This window comes from Choloepus didactylus, chromosome 10, assembly GCF_015220235.1.
Source record: "Choloepus didactylus isolate mChoDid1 chromosome 10, mChoDid1.pri, whole genome shotgun sequence".
Taxonomy (NCBI): domain Eukaryota; kingdom Metazoa; phylum Chordata; class Mammalia; order Pilosa; family Megalonychidae; genus Choloepus; species Choloepus didactylus.
The window spans coordinates 76,545,707-76,562,284 of NC_051316.1; the positions used below are offsets into that span (position 1 = coordinate 76,545,707).

At 39.0% G+C, this 16,578-nt stretch overlaps 1 protein-coding gene and 1 long non-coding RNA gene across 2 annotated transcripts in view; both read left to right on the forward strand.

Annotated features, from left to right (window-relative positions):
• LOC119505398 overlaps positions 1-16,578 on the forward strand; it is a 188,920-nt gene that overhangs the window by 91,658 nt on the left and 80,684 nt on the right. The gene's annotated exons all lie outside the window — the stretch shown is intronic.
• On the forward strand, positions 3,246-6,094 carry LOC119505397 (THUMP domain-containing protein 3-like). The gene is given in 2 exon segments (XM_037798171.1): positions 3,246-3,756; positions 3,759-6,094. Coding segments are annotated over 2 exon segments (1,533 nt in total). The 5' UTR covers positions 3,246-3,396; the 3' UTR covers positions 4,932-6,094.

A 16,578-nucleotide genomic window follows, 5' to 3' on the forward strand; every position in this document is an offset into this window, starting at 1 on the left:
TGCTGTGAAAATGCAGCTATGAACATTCATGAACAAGTCTCTGTATGGATATAGGCTTTCATTTTGGGGGAGAATCTTAGCATTTTGATGACTGAGCCTGCATTCTTCACTTCTATGCTACATCCACCCATACTCAAATCAGCAGCAGCAGCAGCAGAAACAACACAATACTATTACTATTACTACAAGCTAACCTTTTTTTTTTTTAATCATCATTTTATTGAGATATATTCACATACCATGCAGTCATACAAAACAAATCGTACTTTCGATTGTTTACAGTACCATTACATAGTTGTACATTCATCACCTAAATCAATCCCTGACACCTTCATTAGCACACACACAAAAATAACAAGAATAATAATTAGAGTGAAAAAGAGCAATTGAAGTAAAAAAGAACACTGGGTACCTTTGTCTGTTTGTTTCCTTCCCCTATTTTTCTACTCATCCATCCATAAACTAGACAAAGTGGAGTGTGGTCCTTATGGCTTTCCCAATCCCATTGTCACCCCTCATAAGCTACATTTTTATACATCTGTCTTCGAGATTCATGGGTTCTGGGTTGTAGTTTGATAGTTTCAGGTATCCACCACCAGCTACCCCAATTCTTTAGAACCTAAAAAGGGTTGTCTAAAGTGTGCGTAAGAGTGCCCACCAGAGTGACCTCTCGGCTCGTTTTGGAATCTCTCTGCCACTGAAGCTTATTTCATTTCCTTTCACATCCCCCTTTTGGTCAAGAAGATGTTCTCCGTCCCACGATGCCGGGTCTACACTCCTCCCCGGGAGTCATATTCCACGTTGCCAGGGAGATTCACTCCCCTGGGTGTCTGATCCCACGTAGGGGGGAGGGCAGTGATTTCACCTTTCAAGTTGGCTTAGCCAGAGAGAGAGGGCCACATCTGAGCAACAAAGAGGCATTCAGGAGGAGACTCTTAGACAAGCTAACCTTTATTAAGCACTTACCCTGTGCCAAGTGCTGTTGCAAGCACTTGACATGAATGGACTAATTTATACTCATGTAATCTGGCCGACCCGTTATTTCACAGGCCCTCATTCTAAAGAAGTGTGAAATAAATTTAATTTTATTCAGACACAAGGTATTCCAAAGGTTTTTCTCTAGTAGTATGTGGGAATAGAAAAATATCTTCGAAGTTCACTGATTTGAACTCACTGGGCAATTTGTAAGGAAAAATTAAAAATACAGAAAAATGTATGGCCTTTTTGCTTTCTTTTTTAATCTCTTAAGTTGTACACTCTTTTAATTGAGTCCTCAGTGTTGTGAACAAATTGACATTAGGCCAGGCAAAATAGAAATCTAAATAATTCTAAAACAGGGAGAATAAATACGTATATATTCAACAACCATTGGGCTAATATTATATTACATGTAATATTATGTTATGTAAAACTAGTGGGCTAATATAAGAAAAGTTATTTCAATTTTTAATTGCTATAAAGACTATTATTTTTAATATTTAAAAAGCATTATATAATTATATGACAATGATTTTTATTTTTGCAAATTATTTTCCTGTATTTGTCATGAATACAAATTTCAAAACTAAAACAATTTCATATCTCTCTGAATATTAATTATTATCATGTGTCTCTATAGTCTTCATAATGGTAGTTTTTTAATGGAATCAAGATTTTTGTAAAATGAAAATTATAAAATGAGTAAATATGTTTTAAACCAATCATTTGAAGAACTGCTTTTGTTGTAATTCTGTTTTTGAAATAAATATAAATGAATCAAATGATGGGTAAACAAACCAAGAAAAGTTTAAAGTCTTACATAAATATATCTTCTGCAAAGTCATGAGAGTTTACCGTTTCCAAATGTTTTCATGGCAGGATACCTATGGAAACAGTAATAGGAGTTAGGACACTGAATGAAGATTAACTTTTCCTGATTTGCCTTCAGTTAGGCAACTTGTCTAATTGAAGGCAAATTTTAGTGTTTGCTTTAGTGTTTACTATTTCTTGTCTGTGAGTCAGACACTGAGGTGACTGTTTAACTTTCAATAACTCATTTAATCCTCTCCCAAATTCTTCCAGGTAGGTATGCATATCCCCAGAGTAAAGATGAGAAAGTCAGCCTTAGAAATGTGAGGTAATTTGTCTGAAGAATCAAACCTAGGCCTGTCCATTACCAAAGCCTGTGCTAACCTACCATGCTGTGGGTTTTGTTTGGCTAATTGTTATTACCAGGTAAACAGTATTTTCTGAAAATGCTCAACCATGTCCTCACTAGACTTCAAAATACCTTTTTTCCAGTCCCTTGGGCATTAGTTCAAATTTATGGCTGTTCATTTACTCACTCCTGTGCTTCCTGCATTTTCAGGCTCATATCCTCCTGGCTCTTTTGCCCATGGAAAGAGTCCTTTGCAGATATAAACCTGTCCGTTTTCCTAGGTCTAGTTCAGAACCCATCTTCATCAAGAAACATCCACCTGGTGGTTAAGACATGGACTCTGGGGAAGGGTCTGAGCTCGCTGCCGGTAACCGGGCGGCGGGTGGGAGTGGCCGGGTGTGGCGGCCTATGGCCCTTCAAACTGGGGGGAGGTGGGGCCTATCCGGGCGCCCGAGGAGGGTCGACCTTCAGCTTATGGCCGCGGCCCACCCGCGAACCACAGTGTAGTTACGGCGGATGGGCGACGGTTCCGGACCAGAGTCTGGTCAGATGGCGGAGCCTTTCTCGCTGCCTTTACTGGGTCTTTAGCTTCTCTCCGAGATTCTCTTCCCCGCTTGCCCTGCGGTGGGAGTGGAAAGATACGGGTTCTGTGCCAGCCTGCGCCACTGATTGGCTCTGTGACCTCGGGCGGGATGCGTACTTTGTGGGGCTTCCGCTGCCTTATTTAGAATATCGAATTATGTTCCCAGTGATTGTGAGCTCCTTTAAGGGCAAGTGCTGAATTTTGTTAGTGTTAAACACTGTCGCCTGTTCCTAGCACAGAACAAGGCACAGCGTAGGTACTCTGCCAACTTAAGTTGTTCACAAATGGTTTGAAAATCTGATGAAAGCTATTGATCCCCACCTCCTAACATACCCCCAGCCCCCTACTCAGATTCATGAAATTTGGCTTATGGTTTCAGATATTTCACATACCTCCCCTGAAACTCATCCGTGAATACCAGAGCCTGGCATGTAGTAAGGATTCAGATTTTTGTAGTTACTGAATAGAACGTGTGTAGTTAATCATTTTTTTAATCACTATGTACTTCACAGGAATATCGATATATTAGCAAGTTTTAATCAGGTGCCTGGCAATGTGCCAATCTAATTTAAATCTCCCAACAGCTCAATGAGGGATATATTATTTAATTCCCATTTTTTAGATGAGGAAATTGAGGTTTAGGAGAATTAACTTGCTTTAGATCATTCAACTTTGAATGGACTTTATTAGGGGTCTTCGAGGCACTGCCAATATGTCTGACATTGAAGAAGCCACTAACCAACTCTTAGATGTGAACCTTCATGAGAACCAGAGGTCTATACAGGTGACAGAAAGTGGCCTCAGAAGTGAGTCTGAGTATCTCCGAGTCACCATTGGAGCCACCGTACCTACTGGTTTTGAGCAAACAGCCGCAGATGAAGTGAGAGAGAAATTAGGATCATCATGCAAAATCAGCAAAGACTGGGGCAAGATATATTTCGACATTTCAGTGGAAAGTCTGGCTCAGGTCCATTGTCTGAGATCAGTTGATAACTTATTTGTGGTTGTTGAAGAGTTTAAAGATTACCAGTTCAAAGACAAAAAAAGGAAGAAGTTTTAAAGGATTTTGAAGACTTGGCTGGGAAGCTTCCATGGTCAGACCCTTTGAAAGTATGGAAAATCAACACCAATTTCAAGAAAAAAAAAACAAAGCGTAGAAAAATAAATCATAATTCAAATAAAGGGAAGATTGATACTGGACAAGGAGACAAAATAGATGAGAGAGATGTTAAAAAAGAGTTCACTAAGAACACCTTAGATGCACATATCTTAGACTATTACGAAAATGCAGCCATCAAAGAGGAGATATCAACGTTAGTAGGTGATGATTTGGCATCTTCCAAAGAAGATGAGACTGATGAAAGCTCAAGAGAAGAAACTGAGCCTCAAGTGCTGAAGTTTCGAGTCACATGCAACAGGGCAGGAGAGAAACATTGCTTTACCTCAAATGAGGCTGCAAGAGATTTTGGGGGTGCTGTTCAAGATTATTTTAAATTGAAGGCTGACATGACCAACTTTGATGTGGAGGTTCTTTTGAATATCCATGATAATGAAATAGTTGTGGGCATTGCACTGATGGAAGAGAGTCTCCACCGAAGAAATATCACGCATTTTGGACCTACAACTCTTAGATCTACTCTTGCCTATGGGATGCTCAGGCTCTGTGCTCCTCAGCCTACTGACATAATAGTTGATCCGATGTGTGGAACAGGGGCCATACCAATAGAGGGGGCTACTGAATGGTCTAACTATTATCATATTGCTGGTGATAATAATCCATTGGCTGTGAATAGAGCAGCAAATAACATCTCATCTTTATTGACCAAGAACCAAGTTAAAGAAAGCAAACCATCCTGGGGCTTGCCTATAGATGCTGTTCAATGGGATATCTGCAATCTGCCATTGAGAACTGGCTCTGTAGATATTATTGTAACAGATATGCCATTTGGAAAAAGGATGGGCTCCAGGAAAAGAAACTGGAACCTTTATCCAGCTTGCCTATGGGAAATGAGCTGTGTCTGTAGACCTGGCACAGGTCGAGCTGTACTACTTACTCAGGACAAGAAATGCTTCACCAAGGCATTATCCGGAATGGGACATGTATGGCGAAAGGTGCATACTGTCTTGGTGAATATAGGGGGTCTTCATGCTGCCGTTTATCTTCTGAAACGTACTATTCAGGCCTTTGATCATCATTCAGAACAAGATTGAGAAAGAGGAACCCCTTGGTAATGCAAAGAATGAAGATGATGTTGGAAAGGGCTGCATGGAGAACTGGCTTTGAGAGAAAAATAGTGCCTAACTGCACCCTGCTTAACAAAAGGTGTGAATGTTAATGTGATGGAATTGAAGAAAGTCTTATGAGGAAGCAGAGCTTTTCTTTGGAGCTGTTTTGAAAGGGTAGGTAGGCAATGAGTGTTTTTCTTAAAATGCTTTAAAGATGCTTACTAAAAGGCTTTAGAATTTGGATTTGGAACATTATGTTTTTAGACTCTAGCAGTTCCAATTTTCCATCGTAGCGTAAAAGAAAGGAAGAGAACATATCAGAGCACCTTAGGCCATATCTCTCGTGTCCATGCAGCTTTGCTTTTCAAGTGCTCAAGTTCTTGTTACCTCGTCCTAAAAAGCATCATTACTTTGTGAAGTGTTTGCCCCACTTACAAGACTACAGGAAAGTTTACCATCTGCCTTAAATATTAAAGTATGCATATTATTCAGATTAATACATAGAACTAAAATAGAGGATAAAATTTAATCCTAGGGATTGCAAAGATACTGAACTGTTAATACAGAGCATTTGTATTTGTAAACAGAAGTAAATTTATAGATAGAAAGATGGTATGGGACCAATAAGCCAAATTAAAACAAATGTTTTTCTTTCTATAAACAAAAGGTGTGTTACTTTTAAAAGCAAAATATAAAAATCAAATTAAAACCTTTTATTGGTTTCTTAAAGGGACTAGAGAACAAAGTAATGTATAGTTGAGTGAAAAATTTTACTTTCTGGGTCAATGTAAGTTCTATTTTTTTCTCTTGGATAACTTTTCACATTTAGTTGCTTTTCCAGTTGGAGACCTTCCTGGGATGGTTTTATGGAAAATGAAATAACCTCAATATTTACTCCTTGTGAAAACAGTGCCTCCCTAAGGCAAAGAGCAGTTGAGGTTTTATGTGGAATTTTTTTTATAGTATTCTAAGTTTATTTTGAAGTTTCTGGCTGCATTCTTTTTAGATTTTCAGTGTCAGGTTAGTAATTTAATAGTATTACTCAATTATCTTCTGATGTCTCACATTTAGAATAAAAAAGGACACAGTACTTCCTTCCTTTTTAAGAATAAACTGTTCATATTAGTAACATAGCCAGCAGTCCTAGTTTGGTCTCTCTCTGTTATACTATCCCACACTTGAGCCTGAAATGGAAATAAACACATTTATGAAGGTTTTGTATCCTAGATTGGAGTTTTTACCATCAGTAGAACGCACAGCTGCGTGAATTATGGGCTAACTAAATAAAGCCTTTCATGTCTGACAAAAGGGAAACCATTTAACCTCATACTAAATAAGGATTGGTCAGGAGTCCACTACAGTACAGAGCCACTAACTACAGGAACCATGTATGTTTTCAACACTGTTTACCAAGTGCTTTGGCATAGTACTGCCACAGAGATGGTATTTAATATTTGTTTAAATGAATTAATATTTTTACATATTGGTTGAATTTGGAAGGAAATATATATCAATTTTTTGTTTGATTCACTGTAGCTTTACTACCACAATAAAATACAACCAGACCAAAAAAAAAAAAAAAAAAAAAAAAAGATATGGACTCTGCCTAGTGCCCATAATGATCTCCTTCTTTTTATGAATTCTTATTTGTGCATTTTAAAGCATTATAGCTTTGTATAGTATGTTGTCATTTTTATATTGAAATGATAATAACAATAATAATAGCATTTATTGAGTACTTGCGTGGTGCTAAGCTCTTTATTAGCATTATCTCAGTCTCATGATTCCCTTACTAGTTTGGTACAACTATTATGCTACTCATTTAATAGATGAGGAAATTGAAATTTAGAGAGGTTAAGTGACATGCTTAAAGATGGAAAGATGATGTAGCCAGGATTCAAACAGTCTCACCCCAGAGCCCAATGTATTATTCACTACTTTTTGTCATCCACTTTAGTCCTAAGTTCTCAAGTGCAGTGTAAGGTGGCCCCTAGAGTTAATCATATTGTACCAAGGCACACAGTGAAGGTTTCCTTGATTGGTTGCGGTCGCAGTTGACTCGTCTGGGGGGGGTGGCGGCCAGTTGCTAAATCCTAGGCTCTCGGGATTGCTCGGAGGGTACCGGCGGCGGGGGCTCTTTCCCGGAGGCGAGGGCGAGGCGGGGGACTGGGCCCGGTCCCCGGCGGAGGCGTGCAAGGTGTGGAGGGCGGCGAGAAGGAACAGGCGGGACACGTTTCTTTTAGGGTGAAGAAGCCAAGAGAGTTTATTAGGGGAGAGTACAAGCTTATATCGGGCGGTTTAGAGGGCGGGGTAGCTGTAGGGGTTAAAGGCTTGGATTGGTTCTGAGAGGGCGCGGAGGTTGATTGAAGAGGGGCGGGAGTTGCTCCGGTAACGAAGAGGGTGGAGGGTGCGGGTAAGGCATGGGGGGGGGGTTTTCTCTGGCAAGCCCTCCCCAACGGTTGTACTTTGGGGTGAGGAAATGGGGCCTGCATTCGGCTCCACTTTCTCAGGCCCGGGGGGCCGTGGAGGGCGCTACCACCCGTGCCCCACTACCTTTCCTAGGGGCTGATCAGTTCCCCTGGCCCAGGCCCGCCAAGTCGGAACTCGATAACAGTGTCCCGCAATTGGTTCATTCAGTGAATGTTTTCTGAGTACCTGTATTGTACTTGGCATTGAGTATGATGCAAAGGCCAATTGTAGCCCTAAACATGACTGTCTTCCCAAAGGCAAATCAAACCACTAGATCCATGGAAAGTACTTCGAAGAGCCCTTTGGCCTGTCAAATGAGGAACTAGGAGCTATTGACTTCTAATCAAAGGCAGGGAACAAATCAATGGGTGGTTGTCCGATATTTTGAATTGGTAATATTAAGGGTTCCACTACCCCATTTCTGGCAGTCCATTGGAGCTATTGATCCCATTTACCTTAACTACTTTTGAGAGGAAGCTTTTTGGTTTCTTCCATACTTGCAACTATGTTTTGGAAAAGATGAAGTTTGCATGAAAGAGTAGATCATTATGAGGATATGAGGCAAGGGTTCTGGTTCTTTGCCGGTAAAATCAACAAAATCACAGCAATAGGTCAAGTAATTACTGTATGTCAGGTGCTGCACTAAACACCTTTCATGTATTTAGCTCATTTAATCCTCACAGCAACTCTCTGAGGTAGGAATAGTTATCTTCAGATTATTTTATATATATAATAAATATATAAATATATATAGTCTCAGAGAGATTAAAGAATGTGTTCAAGTTCACAAGGGCCAAGGGTCATAATTTAGTTTGTCTGACACCAGAGGCCAAACTGTGATCACTTTGCTGTACTGTCTCTGGTAGGCTGGAGAACATGGGGGACAACTTCTTATAGGCCCTGATGGAGAAGGGAAGGGAGAGAACAGAAAGAGAAAGGACCTACTTAACATTTGTTGAGCACCAAGCACTGTGCAGGCACTTTATAGGTCTAAAACTCCTTAAGGTAAGAATTGTTTATTCATTTTACAAATGAAAAAACTGAACTTTAGAGGATAAGTGACCTTCTCAATGTCACTCTTTTAGCAAATATAGAACTCAGATTTAAGTCAGCCTGTGCTCTTTCTGTCACCCTGAAGGGTTTAAATAAGAGAACCTTCCTTTCCAGAAGATAATCTGTGATCCATGGCAGCATGTAAATTTTAAGTTGATTTCCTTTTTTTTCATTGGAGAAGTTGTATGTTTATAGAAAAATAATGCAGAAAATCCGAGTTCCCACATAGTCCACCTATTATTAACTCCTTGCATTAGTGTGGTACATTTGTTACAATTCATGAAAAAACATTTTTATAATTGCACTATTAACTATTTTCCATCACTTACAATAGGGTTCACTGTGTTGCATAGCCCTATTTATATATTTTTTTAAATTTTTATTCTAGTAGCATATATGCAACCTAAGCTTTCCCCTTTCAATCACATTCAAATATATAATTTAGTGCATTAATTGTGTTCACAATGTTGTGCTACCATCACCACGATCCATTACCAAAACTTAGGTCCTTGAACCCTATCTTGGTAGGCTTAATTAAGAAAGTATAGTCGCTAAAAAAGAAAGAAAAGAAAAGAAAATTTGAGCCATGTAGTAGAACAAAAGGCCACGCCCTGGATCAAGGTTAAAAGGTGGTCGTTTTCAGGGTCTTGTGTCCTGGTCTGAACCTGTTTATCAACTTGCTGTGTGGGAAAGTGAGAAAGCCACTTTCCCTTCCTAGGGTTTAGTTTCTACCTTGGTAGAGTTAAATGAAATGGTCTCCAACGTCCTTTAAATCCCTAGAATTTATGATGATTTCAAGGCCAACCAAAAAGCCCAAGCTTTAGAAAGGACCTTAGAGAGGATCGAATGCATCTTCCATTCCCTCCACAGCTCCATGGACTGAGTCCAGGCCCTCACATTTCTGGCTTGGATTCTTACCTCAGTCTCTTAGTTTTTCTTTGTTTTCCAGTCTTGTCCCCCACACTGAAAACAAGTAGTCTATTTCAAACATTCTTGCATTAGCAGAAACTAAATAACCCGTTGAAGCTTCTTACTCAATCAGTTAATTACTTTTAATGGGGAAATACAGAAGTATCGCAAGTGTGGGATCTGTGCCACCAGCTCTCACCTCAGATGTGCTAGTAATGATGTGTCTGTATCTAAAACACATCTGACCAGGTCACTCTCTGCTTAAAATCCTTTAATAGCTCCACCAAGCCTATAGGGTAACGTCTACGCTCCCTCTCCCTCTCCTCCTTGCCTTGTCTTTTGTGCCAGCATTCCCTGAGTACACCATGCTGTTTCTCACCTCTGTGACTTTGCCCTCTGCTTAGCGTGTCTGGCCACCTGGCTAGTTCCTCTTCGTCCACTGTGTCTCAACTTCTGTGTGGCCTTCTTAGGCCAGTTCCCTCAGGCTGAATTAGTGCTCTGCCTTGTTCTTCAGATACTACTGTTGTCTCAGTGCATGTGGATATTACCTGTTTTATCTGTTTTTCTTGCTAGCCTGGGAGCCTGTTAAGGAAGCAAGGTCTTACTCATCTTTGTATTCCCAGTACCTTCCATGGTCTCTAGCACATAATGTTCAATAAGTATTTTTTTAATGAATGAATGTTGATCCTTTGGTGAAAGAGAAATGTAGGTTTCTAATTAAGACGTTCTTCCTTACATTCAGCTGAAATTTCCTTCCCTGTTGGCCCATATTCTGACTTCTGGAGTCATTCAGAATAATCCGTCTTCTTCTGCCTGAATGCAATCTTGTAAGTATTTGAATTCTGGTAAATTTTTTGTTCTTTAGGTTAAATATCCTCAGTTTTTCCACCCACGTCCTTGTGCCTAGATTGTGCATCCCCTCACCATCCTGGTAACCTCCTTTGCTCATGTTTCTGTTGACACCTGTCCCTCTTAAAATGAGAGACTCAGATTAGAACTCAAGGGTCCAGTTTTTATTCTAAGTGGCAAGCAGTCCAGTGGGAAATCACCTTTTCTGCTCTGCAAATTACACCTCAGAGAAACAATGTAAGGCAGCAATTGACTTTGGTAGGCAGATTATCATATATGAGGGGTAATATAATACATATAATAAAAATATTGATATATTTAAAATGTAATAAAAATATATGTATAATAAAAATGAAAAAGAAAAGCTTTTTTTCTGCACTTTATCTTATGAATTTCTTCCAATAACACTGGAAAGAGGGGTAGGTACTGCTGTTATTATTTCTCCTTTTCAGGAAACTCAGAGTGAAGAGAGGTGACATTACTTTTTCGAAGTCATAATAAGGGAGCTTAGATTTGCAAATGACATGTTCTAAACCACCAAACTATGCATGGATGGAAGCAACAGAGGGCCTGAAACTAAGTGCAAAGGTGATATAAAAATTTATTTTTCTCACGTGAAAGTCCTCAATTTTTATCATGTTTTTAAAAGAATCCATGATTCCAAAGAGGTTAATCACTGTCTTGTACATAGACTGACATTGAACTTGTAGCCGAAATCAAACCCTGAGTTTTTCCTCTATCCTGCTTTTAAATGTCTTCCCTCATTTTACGTAACTGTTTTTCTGAACCTACCTTTAACCTAGTATATTTATGCCTCCTGAATTTCATCTTACTAGTTTCATCAGTTTCATGGCTGTTTCTTTTCATTGCACCCTGTTATTTGATACATTTGCCAGTTATTCAAATATTTTGACCAGCATTTTCTCCTCATCTTTACCTAAATCATTGCTGAAAGTGAGGGCTGACCCAGGAGAGACAACAATTTGCAAGGCTTGTGTCTTCTTTGTATTTATTTTTCTCCTCAGGTTGTGCGGGTTTTCTCTCTGGAGTGGACAGAGGTAATGCTAAATGTTTTCATCTGCTGTTCTCAACCAGCAACAGCCTTGCTGCATCTCTGATTCCAGATTCCTGAGAGTTCACTCTTCATGCTCTCTTTAACATGGAGTTTTTTGTCTTGATATGGCATTTACCCTTGGCATTCTGGAATTTCCTTTTTTTAGTTCATTATAGTCCAGTAGGTACTTCTGTTAAAGTCTTCCTAGTTAATTGGGAGTTGTGTTCTTGTAACTCTTTTGAAGCACATCCCATCCCCCCTCCAACCTTCCAGTGCTTTCTGAGAAAACAGGCCCATGTCTGCTATCAGGTCACAGAAATGAGACCTACCCCAATTAATTTGTTCCTAGTCTTCAGGTCATTTCAAAAGCAAACAGAACTCTGGTATTGTGGAGAACAGATTCAAGTCTTCTAGCTTATTTTCCAACAAATTTGCAATATGGGCTGCATCTAGTGATATTAGGAGATCCCTTCAAGTATATATATTTTCAATTTCTGTAGAAAATCAATTTATCACTGATTTTAGATTTTTTGGCAAGATCTAAACAGGTTCTTTTCTCCTCCCTTGCCATCGATAATAATCTCCATCTTTGCATTATTTTTGGTCGCTTAGGTCTCCTATCTATGTTTTGACATCTCTGATCTTCCTTGTTGGCAACAAGTGGAATTTTTCCCCTATATTCACAATTTATAGCTTTTATTTTACCCCATCCTTAAAAATGATCTTTTCCTATCAAAGACTCCATCTGCTGATTGATTCTGATTCCCCCATTGAATCCTCCTTGTCTGACCTTCTCTAACAGCCTTTTGAACCAGTTATTTTCCATTTCCATGAGAATCATGTCATGTTTTTGTCATTACTTAGAAAATATGTGTTGGCAAACGATTCCCTTTAACTTTTAATAGCTTTCAATGTCAACCCCAATTTCACAAGCAAGGAAGTGCTAAAGTGACGCTGTAACAATCACCAATTTGCTTATCCTTTTCTAACTTGGATGACACTTGGCACCTTGGCCTTTATGCTGGAGAATTATAGGGAAGGTGTTTTAAATATTAGGGTTTCTAAACCTGTTTTTCAAACTTTTCATTATATAGTGGAAAAAGGCACTAAGCTTGGGTGTGATTCTCAGCTAGATCACTTGCTGGCTTTGTGACCTTAGGCAAGTCACTTTACTTTTGCAATCCTCAATATCCAATTTAAAAAAGAGTAATAATGTCTTCCTTACTGCACAGAGAGTATTGTTAGGAAACAACAAGATAAACTTTGTGAAAACACTTTGTAAATCACACAGAACTCCTTAAAATCCAAGGTACCCTGCATTCAGAGGAAATGAAGGTAAAAAATTTTGTTCTCCAGTTATTCTTATTCATTCTTTTTTTTTTTCCTGATTCCTCTGTAAGTTAATTTTTTTTTTTTTAATTTTATTGGGATTGTTCAGATACCCTACAATTATCCAAAGATCCAAAGTGTACAATCAGTTGCCCCTGGTACCCTGATACAGCTGTATATCCATCACTGCACTTAATTTTTGTTCAATTTTTAGAACCTTTTCATTACTCCAGACAAGAAATAGAGTGAAAGATGACAAAAGGAAAAAAAAAAAAAAAAAAAGAAAAGGAAACTCGAATCCTCCCATATCGCTAACCAACCCCCCTCAATTGTTGGTATATACGTTTGTTACTGTTTATGAAAGAATGTTGAAATACTACTAACTGTAGTATATAGTTTGCAATAGGTATATATTTCTTCCCTATATGCCCCTCTATTATTAACATCTAATTGTATTGTCATACATTTGTTCTGGTTCATGGAAGAGTTTTCTAATGTTTGTACAGTTAATCATGGACATTGCCCACCATAGGATTCAGTTTTATACATTCCCATCTTTTGACCTCCAACTTTCCTTCTGGTGACATATATGACTCTGAGCTTCCCCTTTCTACCTCATTCACATGCCATTTGGCACTTAGTTATTCTCACATCTTGCTACTGACACCTCTGTTCATTTCCAAACATTTAAGTTCATCCTAGTTGCACATTCTGCTCATAGTAAGCAACTGCTCCCCATTCTTAAGCCTCGTCCTATATCTTAGTGCCTTATATTTCATGTCTGTGAGTTTACATATTATAATTAGTTCTTATCAGTGAGACCCTGCAATATTTGTCCTTATGTGTCTGGCTTATTTCACTCAGTATATTGCCCTTGAGGTTTTGTCATCAACCCATTTTTTTTTTTAATATGGTTTTGTTCACACACCATACATTCCATCCTAAGTAAATAATCGATGGTTCTCTGTATGGTCACATATTTATGTGTTCACCACCTTCACCACTATCTATATAAGAGCACCTACATTTCTTTCACAAGGCAGGAGGGAGAGTCAAAGAAGGTAGAGAGGCAAAAGAAAGAGGAAAAAAAATGACAGCTAGGAAGTAGCAGAAGGAAAAGTAACCTTAAATCAAAGTAAAGAGTCAGATAACACCACCAATGACAAGTGTCTAACATGCCTCCCCTATCCCCCCCTCTTATCTGCATTTACCTTGGTATATCGCCTTTGTTACATTAAAGGAAGCATAATACAATGATTCTGTTAGTTATAGTCTCTAGTTAATGTTAATTGCATCCCTCCCCCAATGCCTTCCCATTTTTAACACCTTGCAAGGTTGACATTTGCTTGCTCTCCCTTGTAAAAGAACATATTTGTACATTTTATCACAATTGTTGAGCACTCTAGATTTCATCGAGTTGCACAGTCCCAGTCTTTATCTTCCTCCTTTCGTCTGGTGTCTCACGTGCTCCCAATCTTCCTCTCTCAACCGTATTCATAATTACCTTTGTTCAGTGTACTTACATTGCTGTGCTACCATCTCCCAAGATTGTGTTCCAAACCACGCATTCCTGTCTTCTCCTATCACTCTGTAGTGCTCCCTTTAGTATTTCCTGTAGGGCAGGTGTCTTGTTCACAAAGTCTCTCATTGTCTGTTTGTCAGAAAATATTTTGAGCTCTCCCTCGCATTTGAAGGACAGCTTTGCTGGATATACGATTCTTGGTTGGCGGTTTTTCTCTTTCAGTATCTTAAATATATCACACCACTTCCATCTTACCTCCATGGTTTCTGCTGAGAGATTCGCACATAGTCTTATTAAGCTTCCTTTGTATGTGATGGATTGCTTTTCTCTTGCTGCTTTCAGGATTCTCTCTGTCTTTGACATTTGATAATCTGATTATTAAGTGTCTTGGCATAGGCCTATTCAGATCTTTTCTGTTTGGAGTATGCTGCGCTTCTTGGATCTGTAATTTTATGTTTTTCCTAAGAGATGGGAAATTTTCATTGATTATTTCCTCTATTATTGCCTCTGCCCCTTTTCCCTTCTCTTCGCCTTCTGGGACACCAGTGATACCTACATTATCGTACTTTGTTTCATCTTTATGTTCCCGGAGACGTTGCGCATATTTTTTCATTCTTTTCTCCATGTGCTCCTTTGCGTGTAGGCTTTCAGGTGTTTTGTTCTCCAGTTCTTGAGTGTTTTCTTCTGCCTCTTGAGATTTGCTGTTGTATGTTTCCATTGTGTCTTTCGTCTCTTGTGTTGTGCCTTTCATTTCCATAGATTCTACTAGCTGTTTTTTTGAACTTTCGATTTCTGCCTTATGTATGCCCAGTGTTTTCTTTACAGCCTCTATCTCTTTTGTGAAATATTCTCTAAACTTTTTGAATTGATTTAGCATTAGTTGTTTAAATTCCTGTATCTCAGTTGAAGTGTATGTTTGTTCCTTTGAGTGGGCCATAGCTTCGTTTTTCTTAGTATAGTGTAGGTTGTAGTTTTCTGTTTTCTATGCATCTGACCTCCTGGGCCACCCTAATCAGGTTTTCCCAGATGAGAACAGGCTCAGGTCACAGAAGGAGGAAATATTCAGTATCTGGTTTCCCTGATGGTTTCTCTTAGAGGATTGATACACCTGTGCTTTTCTGCCTGGCACATGCAGCTGTCACCCTGTCACCGGCTCTTATAAGAGGGTGTGGCCTGTGGCTCTCCTCCCCCAGGCTTTGGGGTCTGGTTCCGGAAAGGTGGGCAATAGAGCTGGGCCCCTCCCTTTCCTCTTGGGAAGCTATGCCCACTCCAGAGAGGTCACTGCATATCAATAAGTTCTTTGTTTCTCTGACTCTGCTGATCAAAGGGGTTTTTTTTTTCATTTTTATTGAGATTGTTCAGATACCATACAATTATCCAAAGATCCAAAGTGTACAATCACTTGCCCCTGGGTACCCTCATACAGCTGTGCATCCATCACACTCAATTTTTGTTCAATTTTTAGAAACTTTTCATTACTCCAGACAAGAAATGAAGTGAAAGATGAAAAAAGAAAAAAAAAAAGGAAACTCTAATCCTCCCCTATCCCTAACCAACCCCCCTCAATTGTTGACTCGTAGTATTGATGTAGTACATTTGTTACTGTTTATGAAAAAAATGTTGAAATACTACTAATTGTAGTATATAGTTTGTAATAGGTATATAGTTCTTTCCTATATGCCCCTCTATTGTTAACTTCTAATTGTATTGTCATACATTTGTTCTGGTTCATGGAAGCGATTTCTAGTATTTGTACAGTTGATCATGGACATTGCCCACCATAGGATTCAGTTTTGTAGATTCCCATATTTTGACCTCCAACTTTCCTTCTGGTGACACATATGATTCTGAGCTTCCCCTTTCCACCTCATTCACACACCATTTGGCGCTGTTAGTTATTCTCACATCTTGCCACCAACACCCCTGTTCATTTCCAAACATTTAAGTTCATCCTAATTGAACATTCTGCTCATACTAAGCAACCACTCCCCATTCTTAAGCCTCGTCCTATATCTTGGTACCTTATATTTCATGTCTATGAGTTTACATATTATAATTAGTTCCTATCAATGAGACCCTGCAATAATTGTCCTTATGTGTCTGGCTTATTTCACTCAGTATATTGCCCTTGAGGTTTTGTCATCAACCCATTTTTTTTTTTTTAATATGGTTTTGTTCACTCACTATATATTCCATCCCAAGTAGATAATCGATGGTTCTCTGCATGGTCATACATTTATGTGTTCACCACCTTCACCACTATCTATATAAGGGCATCTACATTTTTTTCACAAGGCAGGAGGGAGAGTCAAAGAAGGTAGAGAGGCAAAAGAAAGAGGAAAAAAAAAATGACAGCTAGGAAGCAGCAAAAGGAAAAATAACCTTAAATCAGAGTAGAATGAAGAATCAGACAATACCACCAATGTCAAGTGTCTAACATGCCTCCC